The sequence below is a fragment of the Mustela putorius genome, unplaced genomic scaffold (genome assembly GCF_011764305.1).
Source record: "Mustela putorius furo isolate JIRA1106 unplaced genomic scaffold, ASM1176430v1.1 tig00003845_pilon_pilon_pilon, whole genome shotgun sequence".
Classification (NCBI taxonomy): Eukaryota; Metazoa; Chordata; class Mammalia; order Carnivora; family Mustelidae; genus Mustela; species Mustela putorius.
In genome coordinates, this window is record NW_025421998.1 from 18,618,284 (window position 1) to 18,641,581 (window position 23,298).

Below are 23,298 nucleotides of genomic sequence, written 5' to 3' on the forward strand. Positions count from 1 at the left end.
CATCACCAGCCTGGGAAAGCTGCAGGGTCCTCTGTGCTAGGGGATGACTCCGTCTCCAGGCTGGCCTGAGCGTCTGCAGGACCCGTGTGATCCATGGGGGCAGGTGGGGGCTGGGCACGCAGCCACCTGCCTCCAACCCACTGGGTGCGGGCACCCTCCCCCTCTCTTCCACCTGCTCTCCCAAACTCCCCAACAGGGACCATGCCGAAAGCCCTGGAGAAGGAATAAATATTCAGGGATGTGTTGTCAGAGCTGCTGTCAGTCCTCTTCTGTTTGGTTTGGACCCACCTGTGTGCTCCGGCATGGTGGGAATGGGGAAGGTGGTAAGGATCGGGGGTGGGTGATGCTGGGTCAGGGGTGGGTGATGCTGGGTCAGGTTTTCCAGCCAGTGGAGTTTGCAAATGAGGCTGGGTTTCTGAAATAAAGATTTCCACCTCCCGAGGCTGCAGAGGAAGGAGCCCCTGCAGAGGATCTGCCCCTTCTCAGATCCTGGTTTTCACAGGATGCAAGTTGGAAAAGCCCAGAAGCAGGTCTTGAACGCTGTTCAACACCTTCACTGATCCGTGCAGTTAGTCTAGTTTCTGCCTGGCATTGACCTTCAGGGCTAATTTGGAGAGGTCATCAAGAGCCGGACTCTGCAAGGGGTGGCCTGGACAGCCTCGGATCATCAGACTGTGGTTTTCCCAACCAATATGGAATGCGGGTCTACAAGCCACACATCAGGGGAGCTGGGACGATGCCGGAAGTGCAGCGGGCGGGGAGGAAATGGACAAGGAAGCTTGGAGACAGCACGGTCCTCACCAGTCATTGCTTCCCAGAGTTCTTACCCCTCAGCCCACGCCCTCCATCTCTCAGGGTAGGGGAACGAGGAAGAGCAGAAGGGCCTAGAAAGGCAGCACAGGAGGACAGGAAATGCCCCCAGGCCCTAGAACCACCCAAGAATGTTAGGTTTAGATTTTCAAAAGAAAGTAGAAGTAGGACTCTACATAGCATCTCGATGCCATCCCCAGAGCCCAGGCTAGGTTAACAGAGGTGGGTTCCATCTATGGGGGAATAGTGTAGAAGTCACCGTCTGAACTACCCCACGGCGACGAGCCCTACCTACCAAACAGACTCTGAGATTAGGGTTGGGATAGAAACCTATCGCATGGTCAAGGCCCTTCCTGACTTGATCAGGGACACAGCAGGAAGCAGATGACAATTTCGGATGATTCTAGGAAAGACTTTGGTAAAGGGCTATTACAAAGGTGGACACGGGGTATTTATGGAAATCCCCAGGGATGGTGCAGTATCTCAGAGCTCCTGAGGGCCAAGTTCCCTTACCTCCTCCTGGCCCAGAGGAGCCCCAGGAGGGAGCAGTTCCTGAAGCCAGAAGAGAGACTGCTGTGTGCAATCTGGGAACTTCAAGAGGTGGAGGGACTTCTCCAGCTGACAGGCAGGGAGCCAGGGGGGTAAATACCCTGACTTTACGCTCCCCTTTGCTCTAGGGCATCCCAATGGACAAGCAGAAGCTACAGGGGAAGGGAGCCAATTCATATCCGTGTAGGTCGTTTCCATACTCCCGGGGCACAGAGCAGGGTGGGGAAGTCTGGAAGCTACATCTGAAGGGGGCAAATAGGGTCTGTCTAAACCTGGATTTAACTGTTTCGCTGCCAGACTCCAGGCCACACTGATTTTTAGCATTGTGCTGGGCTCGCCCTTTGAGAAAACAGGGAGACAATCATAAGCATAATAAAGGAATTCATAGTTCTATTGCCAAACCTCAACAATCTTTGTCCTTTGCCCTACGGTCCTTTGCATGGCCACACCGTGGATTAGATCTGTGTCCAGAGTCTCCTGGAGCTTAAAAACTGACCTTGCAGGACCTATCAAATGTCACACCTCAGAGGAAGACTCTCCATGGGGCATCTTAAAGGGGGACATGCTCTGGTCTTGAGCCTTGTTTCAGATGCAGGGAACGCTCCAGCCAGCATCACTGTGGGGTGCCCCCCTCACGAGGAGCCCCCTTCGTGGTCCTGAGAAGCTGGAGACTAGCAAGTAGGAAGCCACAGAGACGAAGCCAACCCCGGGAGCGACTCGGGTGGCATTTAGACAAAAGAGCTAGTAGAGAGACAGTGCTGTTCACCAAAAGGCATATTAACTCAGAATCACGAGGGACTTTATTTTTAAATAACACCCAAGAGGTGTGACATGAAGCATAGGTCAAAATGTACAAAAGAACTTGTTTCTGTGTTTTTCCCCCTTTCCATTGCCTTTGGTTTACCAGCATTTAAGTTGTGTAAGGTGAATTCGAGGCTCTGTTTTGTTTTAAGTAAACACATGGTGTGATTTATTCCTATTACTGCGATGTGTTTCTCAGGAAGCTCCTAGCTACTAATCCTAAGTCTCAGGTCTCTGTTATAACCGCTAACGAACAACACCGTCTGGACACAGGCGGCAATAAAAAAAGAAAAGGCACAGCCCAGGGAGTCTCTGTGGTACATTTCACCAACAAAGATGAACATGCTGTAGGAGGGAGCAAAAAAAAAATTAAAAAAAAAAATATATTTTTTGCCAGAGTCCGAAGGTGCAGAAGGGAAACAAGGAAAAAGAAAGAAAATGAAGAGAGGGAAGAGAAAAGGATCAAGACGGGAAAACCTGTCTCCGAAATCGGACACCTCAGGTGGGCTTCTGGTATTGAGACATGTCCCAGATGCCCCTGATTCTTCGGTTCCTGCCAGAGAAGCCGAGGAGTTGGGGCCCCACGGAGCGCCGGGGCGGGGGAGGGGCGGCGCCCAGCCCGGGAGTATACCTGAAGGAGGTCTTGGAGCACGTGGCCGGGTTGTCATTAATGTCCTCCACGATGAAGGTGATCTGCATGCGATTCTCTTGACCTCCCGAGGGTCTGTCCTTCACCAGAACTTCCAGAGAAATGGAGGGATTTTGTCTTAATTCACCTGCGTCTCGGTCTAGCCTGTGGGCCACGTGGATCGTACCTGTCACTGAGAAGGCAAAGGTGAGAACACGACTCTTCAGAGACTTGGAGACAATTGGAAAGATCGTTCCGGTGTGAGGACTGGCTTGCAGGGAAAACACCCTCTCTGCAGACACATTTTTAAAAACTCAGGTAACTTCCTATATTGGACATCAATTGGGATGCCCGGCCTGACCCTTCTAGAACCTGTTGCCTCAAACTTCAGGGTTGGCCTTGCCCGCTATAGGACTGGCAGACAGATGACTCCAGCTTGACCCACTGCGCTCTCTCACTGGAGAACAGGTCACCGATACTCACCAGGCAGGTTAACAGTGGAGCTACGGATCGGGGGGCCAGAACTCTTGCCACCGTGGTGGGCGGGACAGCACCAGTCCCCACCCTTGCAGTGACCCACCTACTTGTTCTCACGGGATCGCCAGGATCCTGTTGGTAGTTCTCCCCTATCTGTTTTTTTCTCCTCTCATGCCTGGTTTGGCTTGCCTCCATTTTTGTTACTTGCAACCAGAGTCTTAATAAAGATGCCCCCCAAAACCACTGCATTTCTTAAAAGTTGCATTTGCAGTACTAGTGTGAACAGGATTCTAAACCATGGTTGTCCATGCTTACACCATTAGCTGAGTGAGGTCTTTGATGACAGGACTAGACAGTGCTCAGAGATTGAGCACGATTATTGCCTAAGCCTGCCTCTCCTGGGACCAGGCATCCTTCACCGTAAAGCCGATGGGGCAAATAACACATCGTCTTTCTGGGACTGTCCAATGTTTGCCTCCACAAAGTCATTATGTAAAGTGAAGTATTTTGGAAGAATGTGATAGGAACTTATGAGGTGGTATTGCCTAGGAGTAGTCTCTTGGGTCACAATCTTTGGTCTGAATCCGCTTCGTACCCTGAAGACAAGTCATTGTCTTGGACAAGTCATTTACCCTGCCCATAGTTCCCTTAGCCTTAGTTCCCTCATCTATAAAGTGTGGGTTACAATATTTCATTGGGTTGCTGTGCTGAGTTGAATACTTACAATGGAATATATATGGGTCACTTAAGATAGTACCTAGCATATGGGAAGACCCCAATAGAAGATGGCTGTCCTAGGAGGGAGAGCTCTCCTCTGCACTGGACATACTTAGTTGGGAAGATAACTCCCAGGAGCCCGGCAGATTGCTCTAGAATGATGTGGTCCAGTCTGGTAACCACTAGCCCCACGTTTCAGCGCTTGAGATGTAGCTAGTCCAAACTGAGATGCGTGCTCACTATAAAATACACAGCGAACTTACAGACTTGATACAGTAAATGATAATGTTAAATACATCATTAATAAATTTAAGATATTTATTACACTTCATGACAATATTTTGGATATGTTGGGGTAACTAAGCTGCCTTATTGAAGATAATTTCACCTGTTTCTTGTTACTTTTTAAAAATGCGGCTACTGGACTTTAAACTTATACACATGGCTTCTGTCCTGTTATTTGTAGACAGTGTCGGTCAGGATCTTCTTTTCAGGAGACTCCCAGGTACCCTTAGGGTAGTGAACTCACCCATTCCTACACCTGCTTCTAAGGTGAAGGAGGGACATAGCTGGTCACCTTGGGACCCTGTTCAGTTTCCCCGATCCTTATCCCAGCTGCTTTTAATGCATCCGTTACCCTGATGTGTTACGATATTCTCTACAGAAGGGCATGCCCCAGAACAGAAGACAGATGAAATATTTGTGAAAGAATCCAAATGGCTGAATGAAAGGGTGCACAGGAGGGTGAATGTGTGTATGTGTGTGTGTGTGTAACTTACACTGGTTGATCACAAAATAGCGGTTAGCAGTTGTGATGCTGTAGAGCAGGAAGCTGGTGAAACCCTTGTCGTCGGGGTCCTCCGCGGTGACATTGGCCACAATGGTGCCTGAAGCCAGCTCCTCGGTGATCGTGTACACTCGCGCCAGGCTGAGCAGAAATACAGCAGACACAGCTCATTTTCAGGGGCACGGGAGGGTGGAGTCTGCAGGGTGGGTATTTTGGTTTGCGCTAAATATAGCCCTGAGCTTCTGAAGCTGCATCCGCAGGCTCTGAGAAAGCAGTCACCGCTGAAAGGAGGGGGGACAGGCTTTTGCGTTTCCAAAGATCACGTCCCCGCGGCTGCTGCTACCATGGACAGTGGCCTCGACCTCCGACGCCACACAGGCCTGATGCCGATTCACAACGGCCTGGGCGTTAACGTCTTTTATAATCGGGATGCTTGGCCTATCTGGCCCCCTTCTCTCCCTCTCCGATTCTTGTGCAAAAGCTCCCTGAGTGATTTTAAAAATCCATCTGGACCCAGGTTCCTGGCCCATCCCCTGGCTGCCACCAGAAGCGACGGTCAATAAACGATAAGTACTTTTATTTCTTCTCTGTCTTCTTCGTTTTGTTCTGTCTTGCCTGCAGAAGCAGAGTTGACGCACAGAACCTGCACACCTCCCTGAGTTGCCAAGGTCACTGCCCTCCGACGGTGACTTCTTAGGAGATAACCCCAAATCGCCAACGTACCCATCTTCCTCAGGCCTCCCCTGCTCTGGGGACGGGATGAGAGTAAGGCAGATAGGTTCCAAGTTTTAACCACACGACTTGGGTAAATTGAGTAATTTTGAAGGCACCAAGGGAGGCTTATTGTTTAGAATAATCCTGCAGGAAATCCTTCTGCTGAGGGAAAGTCATTTCAGTGGGACAAATCATCACCCTCCGATTTACCAGTTTCCTAAGTTTGGATTTTCCCTTCCTTAAGAGGGAAACGTTATATCTCAGGTCTAAATGATCGCATTCGTTTGGTGAGGTCAGGATTTTTCTGCAGTTCTGTCTCATCCTTCTCCCAGGGTAGATGGGACCAAAGGGAAGAGAAAGGAGAGGGAGAGAGAATGTCCAGCTAATGTCAGACCGAGGCAGGCCGAAGGAGGCTGCGACCAGGCCCTCCCTCACCAGGGTTCCTGCCTGGGTTCTGGGTCTTGAGGTGACCCATTCTTTTTTTTTTTTTTTTAAAGATTTTATTTATTTATTTGACAGAGAGATAACAAGTAGGCAGAGAGGCAGGCAGAGAGAGAGAGAGAGGAAAGCAGGCTCCCTGCTGAGCAGAGAGCCCAATGCAGGACTCGATCCCAGGACCCTGAGATCATGACCTGAGCCGAAGGCAGCGGCTTAACCCACTGAGCCACCCAGGCGCCCCAAGGTGACCCATTCTTGAGGTGACCTCCTATTGGTGCACTCCACTGTGGGGGTCAGTAATCCTGTTCAGGCCTAGAGGCCACCCAGTGCCCCCCTGACGCTGCCCATTGATCCACTTACTTGCCTGACGCCTTTCTCGGTGAATCTGGTCTGTGGCCCATTGTGGGGGAGGAGTAGACAAAGGGGAGTGGGACCAAGGAGGCAGGGGTGGCAGGAGCCAAACCCAGAGTGGGAGGAGAGAGGGAGGTAGTCTCAGCTCCCAGAGCTATACTAAGCCCTTGTGTTCCTGATGTGAGAGCCTCTGTTTCTAACATGTTCTATCTTTTCTTTGGTTACTTTGAGTGGCTTCCGTTGACTTCGAACACAGAGACTACTATGGCTCCTGTGCCACCTTCACCCCTTGGCCCCGCTGCTCCCAGTGTGGTCCCTGCATGCCTTACATGTACCCTCAGAGATTCTGGATCTGAACGTAGAACTCATGCCAGCTCTAGACTGCAGAATCAAGAGCTGTGTTTTCCCAAGAAGACCGAGGGACTTTGCCTTCAAAGTTTGAGAAGAGTTCTTACAAGGCATCACCAGAGGTGACAACCCCAGATACCCAGGCTGTCCTAGGACAGAGGACCTCTTGGGAGGGGACTTCTTGCAAGAAAGTGGTTCTCAGTTGGGAGCGACTGTGCTGTTTGTCACAAGCAGAGGCAGGGGCTGCTACTGGCCTCCAGTGGGAGAGCCCAGGGGTGCAGCTATGCCCCATACAGTGCGCGGGTCAGCGCCCACCGCCCACCGCAGGGGATGTCCACAGAGCACCTGCTTAGGGCACGCTGTTCTGCAGGTTCCTCTGCCCCGAACCTGGCACTCTGGGAAATCAGGTCCCATGGAGGGGACTAGTCAGGCTATCACTTAGGTACAGCATTCTCTCCTTGGCTCACCTGATAGTGAGCCTGGCAGAAGGCAAAAAATCTTTGGTTTATTTGGTCTGGGGACCCAAGACCCAAGTGTGTATAAAATTACATTTAACATAAAGCCCACAGTTAAGACCTATACAGCCAGGGTCCCTGTGGTCAGCCGACGGGGTCAAGCTCTGATACCATTACATCCCCATCCCCCCACCTTCTTCCTACTGCCCATCCTCCCATAACACCGGGCTACCGGGGCCCAGGGGAGGGGGAGACAAGGACCAGGGGCCACATTCACGTGGAAGGGCATGAATCCCAGAGGATGGCCTCAGTGTTACGAATGCATATGCAGTAGGTGCATAAAAGTGTGCGTGCACTGCGAGGCACCAGGTTGAAAATGATGGCGGGGAGATACCGAAGAAACGGGCAGTGGGAGAGAGACTGTTGGAGTCTAAGGTAAAGTGCTCTGCCAAAGCAGCAAGCACGGTGCTTGCTCCATAGAGGGCAAATAGAAGTCAAGTACTTTTACAAAAAGGTGCTGGACTGTAATAATAGCAGGATCCGTGAGTACACAGCGGGAGGCCACAGAGCATTGGGGGTTTGCCCCCACTCAGGGGTAAGACGGTGAGCTCTGCCACAGAAAGGGCGTTCTCTTTGGCTGTATTCAGTGCGGGGCTTTACTAGCTAGTAAAGATAGGAGGGTTGTTTCCATATTCCGCAGCTGAATCAGTTTGAGGGTTTAATTGTGTTAATTCTGAATTAAAGAACTCATGGCTCGTCCTGGCACTGGTTTGGAAGGGAAAGAAGGACCATGGCTCCAGGGAACCAGGAAAGCCCTCCACGTCAGTACCTACTTTGAAACCGAGCAGACTCTTGCAAACCACGGATGGCTGAAGGACAAGGTCGATTCCGATGAGCCCGTGGGTGAAGTCAGGGCAGCCCCCCTGCCCCAGGGCTTCCAGCGATAGGCTCTTTCAGACCTATCCCTGCCAACACCCACGGGTCGCTGTTTGACTTAAAGCCCGATGACTTTTTACGAAACAGTTAAACAGTCACACAGATCTTTTGTCTGGCATGGAGCCTAACTGGATCATTTCTCAAACCAAAAAAGAGAACCCGAGTCCCAGACCCATCTCTGGGGGCCCCAGCAACCAGCCAAGGCCACATTCTCTTTCTTTTGGAAGATGTCGTCCAAACCAGGCATTCTGCCCCTTGGGAGAACTTACTTCTCCCTTTGCAGCCCTGTTAGCCTGCCTCCCCATGTCACAGATTGGAATGGGGTGGGGGGGCCGACACAGCAGACAGCATGGCCGTCGCCTGTCCCTGGGGGTTACCCATGAGTCGGCATTGCTGTGCCCGTGAGTACTGGAGTCTGCATCCAGGCGGGGATGTCACAGCTCGTTATGAACCGCCGGTGCTGGGCTCCCGGAGGAACCCATCCGCAGAAACGGATCGCGTCAGCCTTCCGAGCTTAGTGGGGCCATGGGCGTCGCTGGGAAGCCTGATGCGGGCGTGTCTGCTGCTCTTCCCTCCACGTGGACCCCCGGCCCCTGGGCTGCAGACTCCTCACATCCAGAAGGCTCACAACTGTGCTGTGTTTTGCCAAACAGGACCGGCTTAGCCGGTGCATAGGGCGGCCTTATACCTGCCGGTCGCAGAAGACTTTTGCAAACGTTCTACATAGTTCTGGGGCCCGGGGCCTTTCTGTTGGTGGAGTCTCCCCAACTTCCCATATTTTACTCATGGCCACGAGAGCGGTTACTCTCACTCTCCAGGCTGGTGATTTCACCGCTCCCTCGGGCTGGTTCCCGAGCCCAGCTCAGCAACAGGGATGGGGCCTGTCTGGCAAGCAGTAGGCCGGGTGGTTTGCAAGTCGTTTTCCAGCTCAGAATCCCAGATTCCCTCTGAGATCCCAATCTATAACAGGCTTGACTGTCCCCTTTGGGCCTGAGCTGGGGGCCAGACCCGTTCCCCCAGGCTGCCCGCACCAGACTCGCTTCCCTACCTCGCCTCTACTGCCAGACACCGCCAGATCTCTTTTCTGGACCCACCACAGCAGGAATAAATCTAGAACACCCCACCATGGGCAGGCCTCTTAGGCAACCTTGTCAGAGACCTCTCCTCAGTCAGAGAGGACACTGTTCTGAGAGTGGGCTTTATAAACCCTTGACTGATGGTGCATGCCCTTGAACTTGACTATTATTCATGCTGGACACTCTAGTAAATGGTACCTGCCTTGGGGTTCCTGGGCTCAGTGGGTTAAAGCCTCTGCCTTTGGCTCAGGTCACGATCCCAGGGTCCTGGGATCGAGCCCTGCATCGGGCTCTGTGCTCAGCAGGGAGTCTGCTTCCTCCTCTCACTGCCTGCCTCTCTGCCTACTTGTGATCTCTCTGTCAAATAAATAAATAACATCTTTAAAAAAAAAAATAGTACCTGCCTTGTCGTTACCTCCTACACAGGTCCAGCAGCCAGCCCCGCAGCAGGGGCATCATGTCCAGCCCCTCTCCCCACTCCCCACCATACCCACAACCCCATGGAAAGGCGAGCAAAGCTGGCAGGGGGATGTCCAGAGGTCAGAGAAAAGACACTGAAGATCTCAGGCCTCTTGTCTCTCCTCCGGGCCAGGGCAAAGGGCATCCCTCTGGCGTATATTAAATGTGTCTGAGAAAGCCGGGCTGCCCAGAAGGAATGGCAGCTGTGGCCCATGGAGCCCCACACGCCCTCAGGCCTACCTGGTGAAGCGTGGGATTTCATCGTTGACATTCACAATGTTCACCTGGAGCGTTGTGGAGGCTTCGAGCCCTTGGCTATCCCTCACTCCCGCAAGCAGAAGGAAACTGTCAGGGAAACCCCCCGGAGTGAGGGACTCAGGCTTTGCCGACACTACCTCAAAGTGGAGTGGGGGGGGAGATGGGGCGGGATGAGGGGGGAAGGTTGGTCTGCCCCATTCTGCCCACTGTCCTCCAGATGCACATACAGAGTCAGAACAGCTAGGTCAACACTTCCCCTTCCTTGTCTCTACAAACCCACCCCGCCCTTCTTATTATGTGGAGATGAAGATTTGCGATGGGGAAGGAGGCCTTACTTCCTCTTCCTTTTGGGGGTCTCCCTACCCTCTGAACTCAGCAGGAAGGCAGCAGAATCTGCTCGGGGCTTCCCTCGCTTCCCCACGCCTGCTCCTCAACCCTCAGACTTCAACCAAGGTCATTGGCAAAGGCTACCTTTTGGGTCCTGCTTCATAGTCAAATTCTATTGTGGAGAAAAGGGTCCCATTAGCAGACATCGTGAAGTTCACTGAGGAGACGATCAGGAAATACTAAAAAACAAAGAGAAGAAAGAATGTAACTGAATGTACCTCTTCTTCTTTTTCTGGGGGGACTATTTTGTTCTATTCCTGTTTTATATTCTTGGCCCATGGAACATCCTTGATGCTTCAGGATGAGGCCCAATGCACAGTTCTCAGACTCAGTGATCCTTGAAGCAAGAAAGTTCTGCATCTGCTGGCCTAAGCCTCTGACCTGAGAAGCCACACTCTGAGGAGATGGTCCCTGGGTCCTGCTTCAGTGACAGAGCGAGCGAGAAGGCTCCCAGTCTAGGCACTCTGCTTCTGATTCCAGTCTCCTTTTCCCTGTCACCGTCTCTCACTTGTGCTTCTCAGGATAATGTCTGGGATTGAGTCCAGGTCTTGGCTTTGACCAGCACTATTTAAACATGGCTACCATGTGTTAAGCAATAAGTCGTAAGAAAGACCTGGTCTCTACCCTTGGAAGAACTTATGATACAGGAGGGTGCAAAAATGTTCACAAGCATCATTCCCTGGCATGATGGCAGGGAAAAGTGAAGGGACAGGAGTGAGAGAGGAGAAAACTTAGCAGGACCTCAAGTCCAAGTTGGAAGCTGGTTTGTAGCTACGAAGGCTGTTTCAGAGTCTGATCTCAGGTTTATGGCCACGGGTGAATTCTCTCTGCCTCTTGGAAGTGTCTAGAGTATAGTCCTTTATGGCTCCCAGTGCCCAGCCCAGCTCCCATGATGACCGCTGACTAGCCACACTTGCTCTGACAAAAATACAAGCTTATTTGCACAGACCCCTAAGGGCAGCCAGTGGGAAGAGCACCCTCGTGCTATCCATGCGTGTTCATCAAGATTGCTTCCTCGGTGAGGTGATGATGTCAACGAGGCAGGTGAAGGACCTGGATCGGAAGAGCTGAGTCCGAGTTCTGGTCCCCACCACGGGATCTGGGACAAGTCCCTTCCTTGCCTGTCCTACAGGGACGATACCACCAACCACTCCTCTATGTTATCATGAGGATTCCATCAGAAGCCACACTGGAAAATGCAAACCACCACTTCCGTGTTTATGGCCATTTATCCCAAAGGGCTTTAAGGTTTGAAGGTTTGATTATTTCCTACCAGGATGAGAGAGGACCTATCCTCCAGGCCTTAGATCTCTGGATCAGATAATCAGTGGAGTTTTTGCAATCAGAGCCACAGCCCCTGAAGTCTAGAATCAAAGGAAACACCAGCCAAGGCTTCCAACCCAGCGATTTGTTCTGTTGTGCGTTTGCAGCTAAGCTCCCCATAGGAGAAGAGCGAACGCACAGAAAAGAGATTAACGATCCCGTTTGGGGCCATTAGGAGGTTTTAACCATTTTCCTAATTGTAATAAAACATGCTTTCTACACACAAAATAGGAAAGACAGAAAAATATAAAAAAGAAACTCAAGAGTAGTCACCTGTAAAATCTAACGATTTTCATGGATAGCCCTCCGATCTTTTCTATGCAAACGTACACCCCACCAAAAGATTTTGAGATGATGCTCTATTCAAAATTACATTCTCTCGTTCTTTCCCTTTGCAGCTTGAGTCCTTCCCCATATTCTTAACCCTTCCTTTATAGCCCAGTTGGTTAATGATGGCACACATCCTACTGTAGGGCTTACTTTACTAAGTCTTTCTTGCTGGTCCTTTAAGTGGTTCTTACCCATTTTTAAGGGGGAATGGGCAGCACCAAGGAACACCCTTCTTCCAGCCCCCCAAGTTGTATAAACAGCTTGGCAGCGCTCAAAGGTATGACATTTAAATCCCAAGGACCGCCCCCCCACCACCACTGTCTCTCCAGCTCACAGCCTGGGCAGCAGCTGCCTGTACACAGAGCCATTCTGTGCTTTTGAGCTGAGCCTTCCCTGCAGAGAATCCTCACATATCCACAGATCAGAGGCGCAAGCTGGATGTGATGGCAAGGTTTATAGACCCAGGGGAGCATTCACTCTATGCACCTGGACCGGGATGCCTTTCCAGAGTGTTTAATGCTCAGGAGATAGGTCCCCTATCTATCTCTTCCCTATGTATCCCCTAAGAGATAGTCCTGCTCAGTCTCAAACAGGAGAAAATCTCGGGATACAAAGGTGACAGACAAACCCTGCTCTCCAAAAACTGATGGGCAACTGATGGAACATACAGGGAAAATGTGGGAGACGTGCTCAGAGGGAGACAAACATAGGATATGATGGAAACAGAGAAGAGGAACTTAGCCCCGTCTAGAATTCACTGTCTAGAAGAGTCACGAATGGGGGAGGTTGAGTCAAGGGCAGGGTCTCTGGAGCCAGATTGCTCAGTCCGAATCCTGGTTCAACTACTTTGCAGCTGTGAGAGCTTGTGCAACAAAGACTAATAATAATAGAGCATGTCGAAGGGGTTATCACATAAAGTTCTAGAACAGTGCCTAGCACATGATAATCCCTCTATTAACTAACTACTGTCAGTTAGAGTGTAAGATCCACGAGGGAAAGGGCTTCATTTTATTCGTTACTACATCTCTAATGCCTAACATATAATAGATGCTCAATAAATATTTTCCTCAATCAATACCTATTTGTAAATGTTAAATACTGGGCTTTTCTTCTTGCCTATGTCCCACTGGAGACCAGCATTCCCACCCTAAAGAATCTTAAAAAAAAAAAAGAGGCAACAACAACGAATATCTTGCTGAATTAAAAAAAAAAATCTGTTTTACTTCAGTACAGCGAGGCTTGATTATGAAATCTCCCCCAGTTCTGCCTAGGTCTGAGCAAACAAGAAAAACCGAACAACAGCAGGCAACTGTAGAATCAGGCGACTGTAGAATCAGGAACGTGGGGGATTTCTTTTTCTTTTTGATTAAGAGGCTGATTTCCTGGAATCCTGATTTTTTTTTTCTTTTAACACAAGGCTAATTTCCTTATCCCTGAACCTACGAGCCTGAGTTAATGGGAATAGCAGTTTTGTACTTAGAAAGGAGATAATATCCATAGACTAAAAATATTGTGTCCTGTGGCCATTTGCCAGCAACTTGGTAAAGCTTTCTGTAAAACCTGGCATTCACTCCCCTTTTTAAAGGCTTGTTTAATCAAAGCTGCTCCCTTGGTATTCATTCTTGGAAAACAAATTAAATAGAATGAGAAGCCACTGCAGCCCCTCTCTGCTGCACCACGGGCTAAGAAAAGTCCTGAGTAATCAGATCAATTCGGTTCACAGATGCTTGTCAGACAAGCGCCGGAGTGTCCCCACTGGGAATATTCCTTTACCAGGTCTCTCTCTTTGCAGCCCCTTGCCAGCTACAGTTGGCTCCGGGACACAATGTCTTCAGTGTGGAAGACAACAGAGCCCGAGCTTCCTGCCCCATTCCCCCTTCATCGTGTTGCTAGTATCGCTAGTGTTGGGAGAAAGGAGGGTGAGAGGCAGCTGGCCCAGTTTCCTGAAATGTCAGGCTCCTGGGGGCTGGTGGGGGGCGGGTGGGGGGGCAGATCGCGCCACCTGGGCGGGGTTCACTCACTGCAGCCGGGACCACGGGCAAATTCTGATCCAACATGTGCTCGTGGGCAGCCATCCGTGGCTTTCAGGCCTGCCGTGGAACCGAGCGACAAGAATTCAGCCTCCGGTCTCCCGAGAACAGAGCCATCCACTTCCAGGGGCCATGTTTCCAGGGGGGAGAGGAAGGACCCTTCTGCCTCCCGAGGCCAAAAATGCCAATGGGTCAGCAAGCCCCCGAGATCATGCCCAGCCGCCCCACCCCCACCCCGCCAAGCACACAGCATCGTCTTCTAATGGGGCTGTAGGGGGCGATAAATATGAGGCCACGTTCCCACTGCATTTTTTCAGTGTAAGGTGGACATTTTATAAAAGCCTTGATTCCTCTTTCTTCCCTGGTTCCACCCCTATCCAAGCTCAGAGATAGGAGGTGGGGGACAGAAGTAGGAGGGAAGGGTGCCTGAGAGGAGAAAAAAAAAAAGCACCATAAAAAATCCTACTCTGAACCTTTAACTTGGCTTGGGCAGTATTATCATGAGGGTGAGTAAGCGGGTGAGAGGCAAGCCTTTGAATGTTTTTAAGAGCCACGTTTACAAACCAAAAATGCTATAGGTACGGAATCCTTTACTGGTAAGGCTGTCAAGGATTCGACCCTCTCGAATTCTCTCATTCCTTTTCCAAAATCTGCCTCGGTCCTATTTGCTGATTCAGCCTTCACTGATCTTAAGGACAGCAGACCCCATCTATTTGAAGAAGTGTCTCTCCCAACATATGAAGAGTCATCAGGTGTGCTGTATGTGGAGAGGGAATTGTCCCAAACTAGTTTTTCCTTTCTTGAGCATTTTAGCAAGAAGAACCTGGAGTAGAACACGTTTTGCAGACTCCTGAGTTAGCAGGCAGATGCCACAGGGCAATGAACAAGTGGTGTGCGTGGTGGGGAGGGGGAGACATGTGGGGCGCGGGAAGGGTGCTGTCACTTGGGAAATCAAGGGGACATCAAGAACAGAATTTGCTGGAACGAGCTAGAAGGGAAGGAGCAGGGGCTAGAGTTTCGGGGCCCAGGCAAAGGCCTCAGCTCCTTCTCTCATCCGGAAATAAAATGCTGCTCAGTGCATCTAAAAAGTCCCAGCCAGCCAGCACCCACAGTGGAAAGAACAACCTTATTCCCAGGAAGAGGGAAAGAACAGCTCGCTGCCGCATCTCAGAGCCTGGTGCAAGCCGGAGCGGGGAGAGAATGACTTCCCCTGTTGCCCTCCCGGTAGCTCAGCTAGTAGCAAGGTCATTGCTCTTTTAATTTCATCCTTTGTCTGCCCCAGTGAAGACAAAGCACATTTCACTTTATGCAAAAGTCCTTCCCTAATGGAAAGGCCGAGAGAAAGCTCCTTAATGGAGGAATCGCTGCACTAGATCACTTTGCCTCCAGCTGCGAAACTGATTAACGTCCTGAGAGTCTCGGAGGAGGCTTCCCTGCCATCACGGTGGCCCTAGCTGAGCAGAGGGGGAGGTGGAGTGGGGGAGTTGGGTGGGAGGGGCTTGGATCTCTCTGAACCTCCTTCAAGAGGTAGGGAAAGCGCTGGTGGAGGGGGCCCAGAGAAGGAATGCTGGTTGGTATGATTATTCACAGACAAACCATTCTGAGCCCAGTATAAACACATGCCTCTGAGAATGTCCTCCTGGAACTCATAACGACACAGAAGGCGCCCAGGGAGGGGGAGCTGCTGCCAGATCCAAGCCTGCTCCCTATAGCAGGTGCCACCAGCCACCGGCACCTGTGATGACCGAGCATTTACAATGGGGCTGGTCTGAGAGGAGACGAGCTATAAATCAGCATAATGGAAAGGATGAGCCCGGAGACTTACTATTAAGAAAAAGGAGGTAAAACAGCTCATGAATCATTTGATGTTGGTCACATGTCGAAAGTATAGTAGTTTGGATAAGAGTATTTAAACATTGAAGAAGTGTATTAAAATTAATTTCACCTGTTCCATCTTATTTTTTTTTAAGATTTTATTTATTTATTTGACAGAGAGAAATCACAAGTACACTGAGAGGCAGGCAGAGAGAGAGAGAGAGAAGGAAGCAGGCTCCCCGCTGAGCAGAGAGCCCGATGCGGGACTCGATCCCAGGACCCTGAGATCATGACCTGAGCCGAAGGCAGTGGCTTAACCCACTGAGCCACCCAGGCGCCCCTCCATCTTCTTTTTTAATGTGGCCCCTGGAGCATTTAAAATGGCATACACGGGCGTCATTTCCTGCTTGCAGGCCCGCTCTGTGGGCAGTGCTGGCCCAAACAACGTACAACTATCGGCTTTTACAACTGCTTTGGAAAGGAGGGAGCAAATACTAGCGGTTTCTGCATCAGCCCCACCTTCATGTTATCTGCAGCGAAGTTTCAATTTATTAAGGTGGGTAGGGATTTAAACCATTTAAAGGGTTTCTGAAGATCTCCTAGAGCTATTTAATTCATCCTTCCTCCTTAGTGGTTCCCACTGGCAGGGCAGCTCCTTGGAACCCAGCAGGAAAGCTGATAGGCACAAACCAAGCCAAGGTGTCTTCACGCTCATGCTTTACTGGTTTGTTCTTGTTCTGGTTTTGTTTCATTCTTCCTTATGGGAAGTCGCATAGTTTATTCATCAGTTTAGGGCCATCTGAAATGGGCACCTTCTCCCTCCACCTCCACCATGATCCCAAGATCATGTAAGAACTGGTGGTAAGTCTGAACGGAGATCCCATAATTATCTTGCGGGTCACAGCTTTGCCAGGTAGAGGGTTGGCTGAGGTCATGGCGGCAGGGGAGCCAGGAGGCCCCGCCATCCCATTTCAGACTCCTCCCTCAGGACCACCCTTGCAGCCAGGGCCCAGCTTGCTGCAAAGTGCCGTGACCCGACCCACCGCCAGATACGTTGACTATCAACCCCAGATCCTTCAGACCATGGCAGTATTGACCCAGCATCCTTAGCACAGGCTCCCCTCTGATCATGGGGCACAATGCCATTTTTTTCAAACACCACTCTTCTGAAGACCTGTGCTGTAGAGGAGTCCCACACAGAGAGGACTCCCCTGCAGCAAGGTTGTCATGGGCACCGTTCCCATCTTTGTAAGTATGGCTCAATATCCTCCTTCAGGCTCGCTTTCACCCCAGGGTTCTCCGCACATATTCCAGACCATACTGTCCTCAGTGCCATGGCCAACAAACCAGCTGGCCACAGAAATGACATGGTTTAGGTCACAGTACTCCCGGTAGATGCCCCCTGTGTTGACCCTATCTGCTGTGGGGCAGGTGATGCTGTAGGCCCAGCAGGAGCTGCCGTCCTGGGGATGGGCTAGTTCTTGGGGGACAAATTGACCCCATTCACCTTGTACCTGTTGCAGCTCATGAGCAGAGGCCTGGGGTGTGTGCTGAGCCCCAGCTTCAGCAGCTGGTCCTCCTGCAGGGCCAGTGGTGGCTTAGGCCCTGCAGGAAGAGCCCCAACGGCAACAGCGGGATCCGTGCCGTGGCTCCTGGCCCTGCTCTGATGTTTCATTAAACCCTCCACTTGTTTCTTCAGTTCAGTGGTTCTCGAAGGGTACAGAGCATCAGAATCACCTGGGAAGTTTGTGTTCCAGGAATCTGTGCTTTTTTCATTTATTTTAATTAATTAATAAATTAATTTTTAAAGTAGGCTTCTGCACCTAGCAAGAAGCCCAGTGTGGGACCTGAACTCACGAACCTGAGATCAGGACCTGAGCTGAGATCAAGTGTTAGCCGCCTTAACTGTCAGAATCTGGTTTTGTTTTTGTTTTTAAAGTGGCCTACATATATTCTCAAGCAGGGACCTTAACACCTTCTGAGAAAGCCCTCCCAGCCATGCTGACTGAAAGACTTGTCCTGGGGCATTGGGCAAATGCACAGACTCCCAGGCCCCTCCCAGACCTACAGGAAAAAGAAAGTTTAAGAGAGAGACTTGGGAAATTTGGGAAGCCATGTCTTAAACGGGTGGTTCTCAGTCCTCACTGTGCAAGAGATTAAGCTGGGGGCTCCAAAAAGCCTGAGGCCTGGGACACACCCCAGGACCATCACATCAGACTCCTGGGGGGCAGGACCCAGAAACCTGTCTTTTTTTAAAGTTCGTCTGCTGGTTTCAACGGACAGCCACGGGCTTCAGTGACAAGGACGGGTTTGGTCATAGTAAATCAACCCAGTTCCTTTCTCCTTATATAGGACAAAGTCTATCCTTTCATACCTTCCAAGCGTCCAGAATAAAATGTCTAAGCACAAAGGCCACATGATGTCACTTCCTAAACTGTTAGTACATTTTTCTCATCTGAGAAAGGTGCTTTCTGGATTGTCTGCCCCTCTAGGCTGACTGTCAAAGGTCTGGGCAGCTGTTCGTGCTAGTGCAGGTGTGATTAACACTTTCTGCTGCGTGGGGAGCCCCCTCCCCAGAGAACTCCTAAACCCATGGCAGAACCCACAGGTGCGGGGCCCCCTAGTTCCAGGTCCCAAGCCTCTGCAGCTGCTCTCAGACCTCTTTGGACCGCACTGTTTTCTCCTAAGGGAAAAACACTGCTGCGCCATTTGCTCCTCACATGGGGCTGCTTCCCTTCCTCAGAAAGGGCAACAACCTGATCTACAAGGCATTTTTAAAGGGGTGCCATGACCTTATTCTTTCTAGATAATTTAAAGATGGAGATTTAAAAATAAACATTTTTTTGACACTTGAGATTCCTTCCACTTGGCCCCCACTGTGTCTTGTATGAACTTTAGAGTCGTTGCCTTACTGAATTCTAATAATCTGGTGTATGTGTGAATGTCTCCCATCCAGACCGTAAACTTCTGGAGGTACAAAGATGGGTCTTTCTCGTCTTTGTGCCCCAAGTATCCAATAGAAAGCCTGGCACATCGTGGATTCTTGGTAAGTGTTGAAAAGAACTAAATGTATAGATGAGGTACTATATTCTGGCTTGTTGACCCATCCAAAATTCCTTTCCATTTGGTCACCGTCAAAAAACAGTGGCCAACAATTCTGGCTGGTGAGAAGTAGGGCCTCCAGGAAGATCTTTGAGATACAGACTGGGTTGGCCTCTCCCTTCACCTTGTACCCCTTCCTGCCTTTTTCTTCTTCTTCTTCTTCTCCTTCTCCTTCTCCTTCTCCTTCTTCTTCTTCTTCTTCTTCCTGCCTGGAACTTAAAGCCTGGAGGTGTCGCAGCCATGTTGTGATCATGAGGTGAACAAAAAGAAGACAAAACCAGCCCTGGACTGCCTGCCCTCCTCTGCACTTCTTGTAATGGGAGGGGTAAAAAATCCCACCTCTGCCACTGTGGTTTTCTGTTATTTTCAGACAAGCATACTTATAACTGATATAATAAGGATGTTATTCGTAAGTTCGCATTTAAAGCACCTCGTATTGTTCTTAGCATACAGTAGGGACCCATTAAGTGTTTGCCTATTCCACTTACTCATGCAAATAGAACCTTGAATAAACCATTTTGGGGACAGAAGAGTCATCTTCTAATAAGAACAGACTATTCCCTAACTCAAAATGTGTCTGCTAATTTGAAAACAGCTCTGTTTCAGACCCTGTAGACCGTATTATACGGGTCCTGGAGGTTATTTCCAAGGCTCACGTCCTCCTGTTAGAAAAAGTAGCCCCTTTGAAGCTGCAAATCAAGCCTCCAACAGCAGAAACAGCCTCCCGGTGTTACCCATTCCCTGAGTGTCGTATTTCAAATATGCCCTTCTCTGTAAGGCGGGCTTTGCAGGAGTGATGCCTGCTCCAAGGTTAGTTGCCTGGCTGGTGTGAGCTTTGTTTTTGCTTTTCTTTTTCTTTTTCTCCAGCCTGGACTCCCCAGCAGCAGGGTGCATGGACCGTTTGAGGGGACAGAGCTAGGAGCCAAGCGTCCTGGCCCAGGGACAAGCTGACAGCCTCCTTCGCCTGAGGGTTGGTGTTTACAAGAGCTCCACTGATAACTGCATGAAGGAAATGGATTTAGGAAGAAGAGTGATCAGCTGTCCCGAATGAAACGCGAGGGAAAGTTCTGGGACCCAGTTTCCAACTTCCCCTGTGGGGTTTCCTCCCTCTTATTCGGAATTTCTGGGATTCTCTTTTAACTTTTTTATTTTTTACTTTCTAACTCAGCTCCAAGCAGCTTGACATCACCTCTGGAAAAGGAAGTGTTAATGCCAGTCTTTGGGGTACGCATTTTTTGCTTACTTTTAAAAGAATACAGCTGGATTTTTAGCACCTTAGAAATAAAAATACTGAGCAATTTCAGTATGCCTAACCCTGTGCTAAGTGGCTTTACGTGCATTATCTCATACTTAAAATCCCCGGTCTGTAGGTCCTTTTATGCTTCCATTTTATAGATGAAGAAATGGGAAGTTCACGGAGTCTGATCTGGCATGTCTACAGCCAGAGCTCCCTTACCCATTCCGACGTCCCCCGTGCTCTGCGCCGTGGCGGTAGACAGCCTATTCCTCCCCTCACCACTGCCCGAGCCCCAGCCGAGAATCCAGGCTCCCGTGTCAAAGGCAGCACAGAGAAGCCCGACTCATTTATCAAGGAGACTTACACTGAGGGGTATGTTTCGGCTTATGTCTTCCGGATCAAAGGCTTCAACCTGGTAAATGAATCCCGGGTTTGTTCCTTCCAGTATGTAGAGGTCTAGACCTAGATCAGCGCCCGAAGTGTAAGAAGAGGCATTTTAGTAGATAAAGCCAATGAGGAATTACAGAACCAGGACAGCCGTATGCAGCCAAGGAGAACCAAGCATGCTTGGTGGGGTGGGAAGGGGGAATAAGGCTGGGAGTGAGCCCGCCGGCTGGCCTGAGCAGACCGCTCATGGAAATTTATGAAGTACTCCGGGGGCAGGGGGACGAGGTGGGATCATGTTTCCTCCACTGAGAGGTGATCTAGGGGAGGAACCTCCTGGTACTGCTCCTCCGTGTTCCTGATCTATGCTCACGGGCAAATTTCTCCAAAACCATGTTGCCTGTTGAAGGGCACTTAGCACGTCAGCTGAAAGGACTTGCAGCAGGAGTAAGGGAGAGGGCTGCGGAGGCCCAGGAACGGGACCAGAAATTGCTTCATCTCCTTCAGAGTTCTGGGCAGCCAGGGAGAACCCGGCACTGGGCCCCAGCAGCCTGGCCAGAAGGGTCCCCGCACCCCGCTCTGGCCTCTCTTTCCCAGCACCCGTCCGTCCGCAAGAGGGCTGAGAACATGCACACCAGCTCACTCTTTGGGGCCACTGTGCCGAGGGCTTGTGTTTTCTCCTTTATCATCATAACCCCCTGTACGGAGGTATTGCAATTCTCTCCACTTTACAGACAAGGAAACGGGCTTGCGGGGATTAGGAGGCTGACTCAGCGAGGAAGGAGGTGAGAGCATACAAATTCAAGCCCCACCTGGCTTCGAGCTGAGCTCCAGCTCTCCTTCGCCTGTATCATGGCTCACACTTGCATTTAAAACGGTGTTTACGGAGTCCTCACTCCGTACCGGACACCGATCTGTCCAAGCGCTGGGGACATAGCGGTCCTCCCAACGCACAATCACGCTCTCACAGAGCTTGCATGGCAGTGGGACGATACAGGCAATAAAATAAATGAGCAAAATATGTGAACGTTACTGAGCTGGGTGCTGGAGAAAATCAGGGAATGGAGTGTTGTGTGAAATCGTGGTTGGGGAAGGTTCGCAACACTTGAGTCTAGATTCTTAAAGAGATGAGGATCGTAGAGATACAGGGGAAGCGGTAAAGAGCCACTGAGACGATGCGGGCGAGGGTGCTATGGGGGCCACAGTGGGGGGAGGGGGAATGTGTGGAAGAGGACATGGTGGGGGTGGAAGGGGGCAGATTGGATGAGGCCTTGAGATTCTGGCTCTGATCCCGAGAGAGATGGGAAGTTCTTGCGGGGCTTGAAGCAGAGGCGTGCCTTGATTTGATTGACATTCAACAGGATTCTTCTGGCTGGTCTGCGGAAAATAGACTGACAGGGGACAAGGGCAGAGCAGTCAGGCCGGTTAGCTCACCATTGCCATCGCGGTAAGGCGGGTGACCCATGACTAGTGACATGCTCATGTTGGTGGCAATGGAGATGCCGGGGGCAGTCAGACTGCATAGACTTGGAAGTGGCAAGATTTCCTCATGGACTTGATGTTGGGTGTGAAAGACAGAGGAGTCAAGGCTGACTTTGAAGTCTGGCCTGAGCCACTGGAAGGTGGCTAATAGCTAAAATGGGAAAGACAGGAGAAGCGGGGTTTTGGGAGTGGGAAGGAGGGGTGGAGTGGAAGTCAAGAGTTTGATTTGGGGGCAATGTCGTGTTCTCGCACCAGTTCTAATGTGTAGGGGATACTCCTACAGCATCAAGCAATCTGCTGACACCAGCTGGGGGTTCTACAATTCAACTCCATTCTGATACTATCTACCCAGAGCTAGTCTTCAGATTCTACAGACCAAGAACTCACCCCCATGAGACACCCCCATCCCACTTCAGACGCCAATTCCAAGTTCAGGTTATTGTCCGTGCTCCTGACCCACGGGCTATAAATCTGAGTTCGTCTTTGGGTTCGATGCATTTGCTAGAGGGGATCCCAAAACTCAGGGAAATATTTTACTTGCTTACTAGATTACTGGTTTTATTATGACCAGGTCTAACTCAGGAACAGACAGAAGTAAGAGATGCAGAGACCATGACAGGAAAGGAGCACAGAGCCTTCATGCTCTCTGGGCACACCACTCTCCGGGAAGGGCGAGGTGGCTCACCAGTCTGGAAGTTCTCCAAACCCCACCCTTCGGTGCTTTTCTGGAGACGTGATTACAGAGGTGTGGCTGATGACATCACTGGCCATGGGCAGGTGAGTTCCCTCTCTGCCCTCCTCCCCTTCCCATAGGCGGGGGGTGAGGCAGAGTGCAGGACTGAAAGTTTCGACCTTCTAATCACATGGTTGGCTCCACTGGCAACCAGTTCTCACACTTAGGTGACCTGGGGGCATTCCAAAAGTCCCCTCACAACATCCCAGATGCCTATTAGACAGGGCAGACAGAGCTGTGATTTAAGATGGCCAGATATTGGAGTCAGGAGTTCAGAGGAGAAGCTGGGTGAAATTGACAGAGCTGGAGGTTGTGAGTATGGATGGCAGTCAAAGTCATGAGCCTGGGAGAGCTCATGCAGGAAGTCACCCTGTGCTCCAGTCCTGCATGTTGGTCCCCATGCTGCAGCACACCCCAGTCCATGGGGAGAATAAACAGGTCAGTCAATGGCCACAGCACACAATGACCACACATGAGCCTCTGATGCCTGGGCCCTGCTTCCTCCAGAATGACCCAATCGAGGGCCCTGAGCCTTAATATCCCTCCACCCCCACCAAGGACTGAAAGAGGCGCAAGAGAAACCAGAGGTGAGGGGCTTTGTACGTTGTTGGGCATCATTTTGGGGAGTCCTGTCCTGGAGGACATTTCATTTATTCCCTGCTCATTAAGCA

The 23,298-nt window shown here is 50.6% G+C and overlaps 1 protein-coding gene across 1 annotated transcript in view; it reads right to left on the reverse strand.

The window, feature by feature from the left end:
* Window positions 1-23,298, reverse strand: part of CDHR3 (cadherin related family member 3) — a 57,640-nt gene that overhangs the window by 20,282 nt on the left and 14,060 nt on the right. Inside the window, 5 exon segments of the mRNA XM_004739547.3 lie at window positions 2,792-2,981; window positions 4,762-4,910; window positions 9,787-9,891; window positions 10,276-10,370; window positions 20,393-20,490. Coding sequence (XP_004739604.3) covers window positions 2,792-2,981; window positions 4,762-4,910; window positions 9,787-9,891; window positions 10,276-10,370; window positions 20,393-20,490 — 637 coding nt within the window.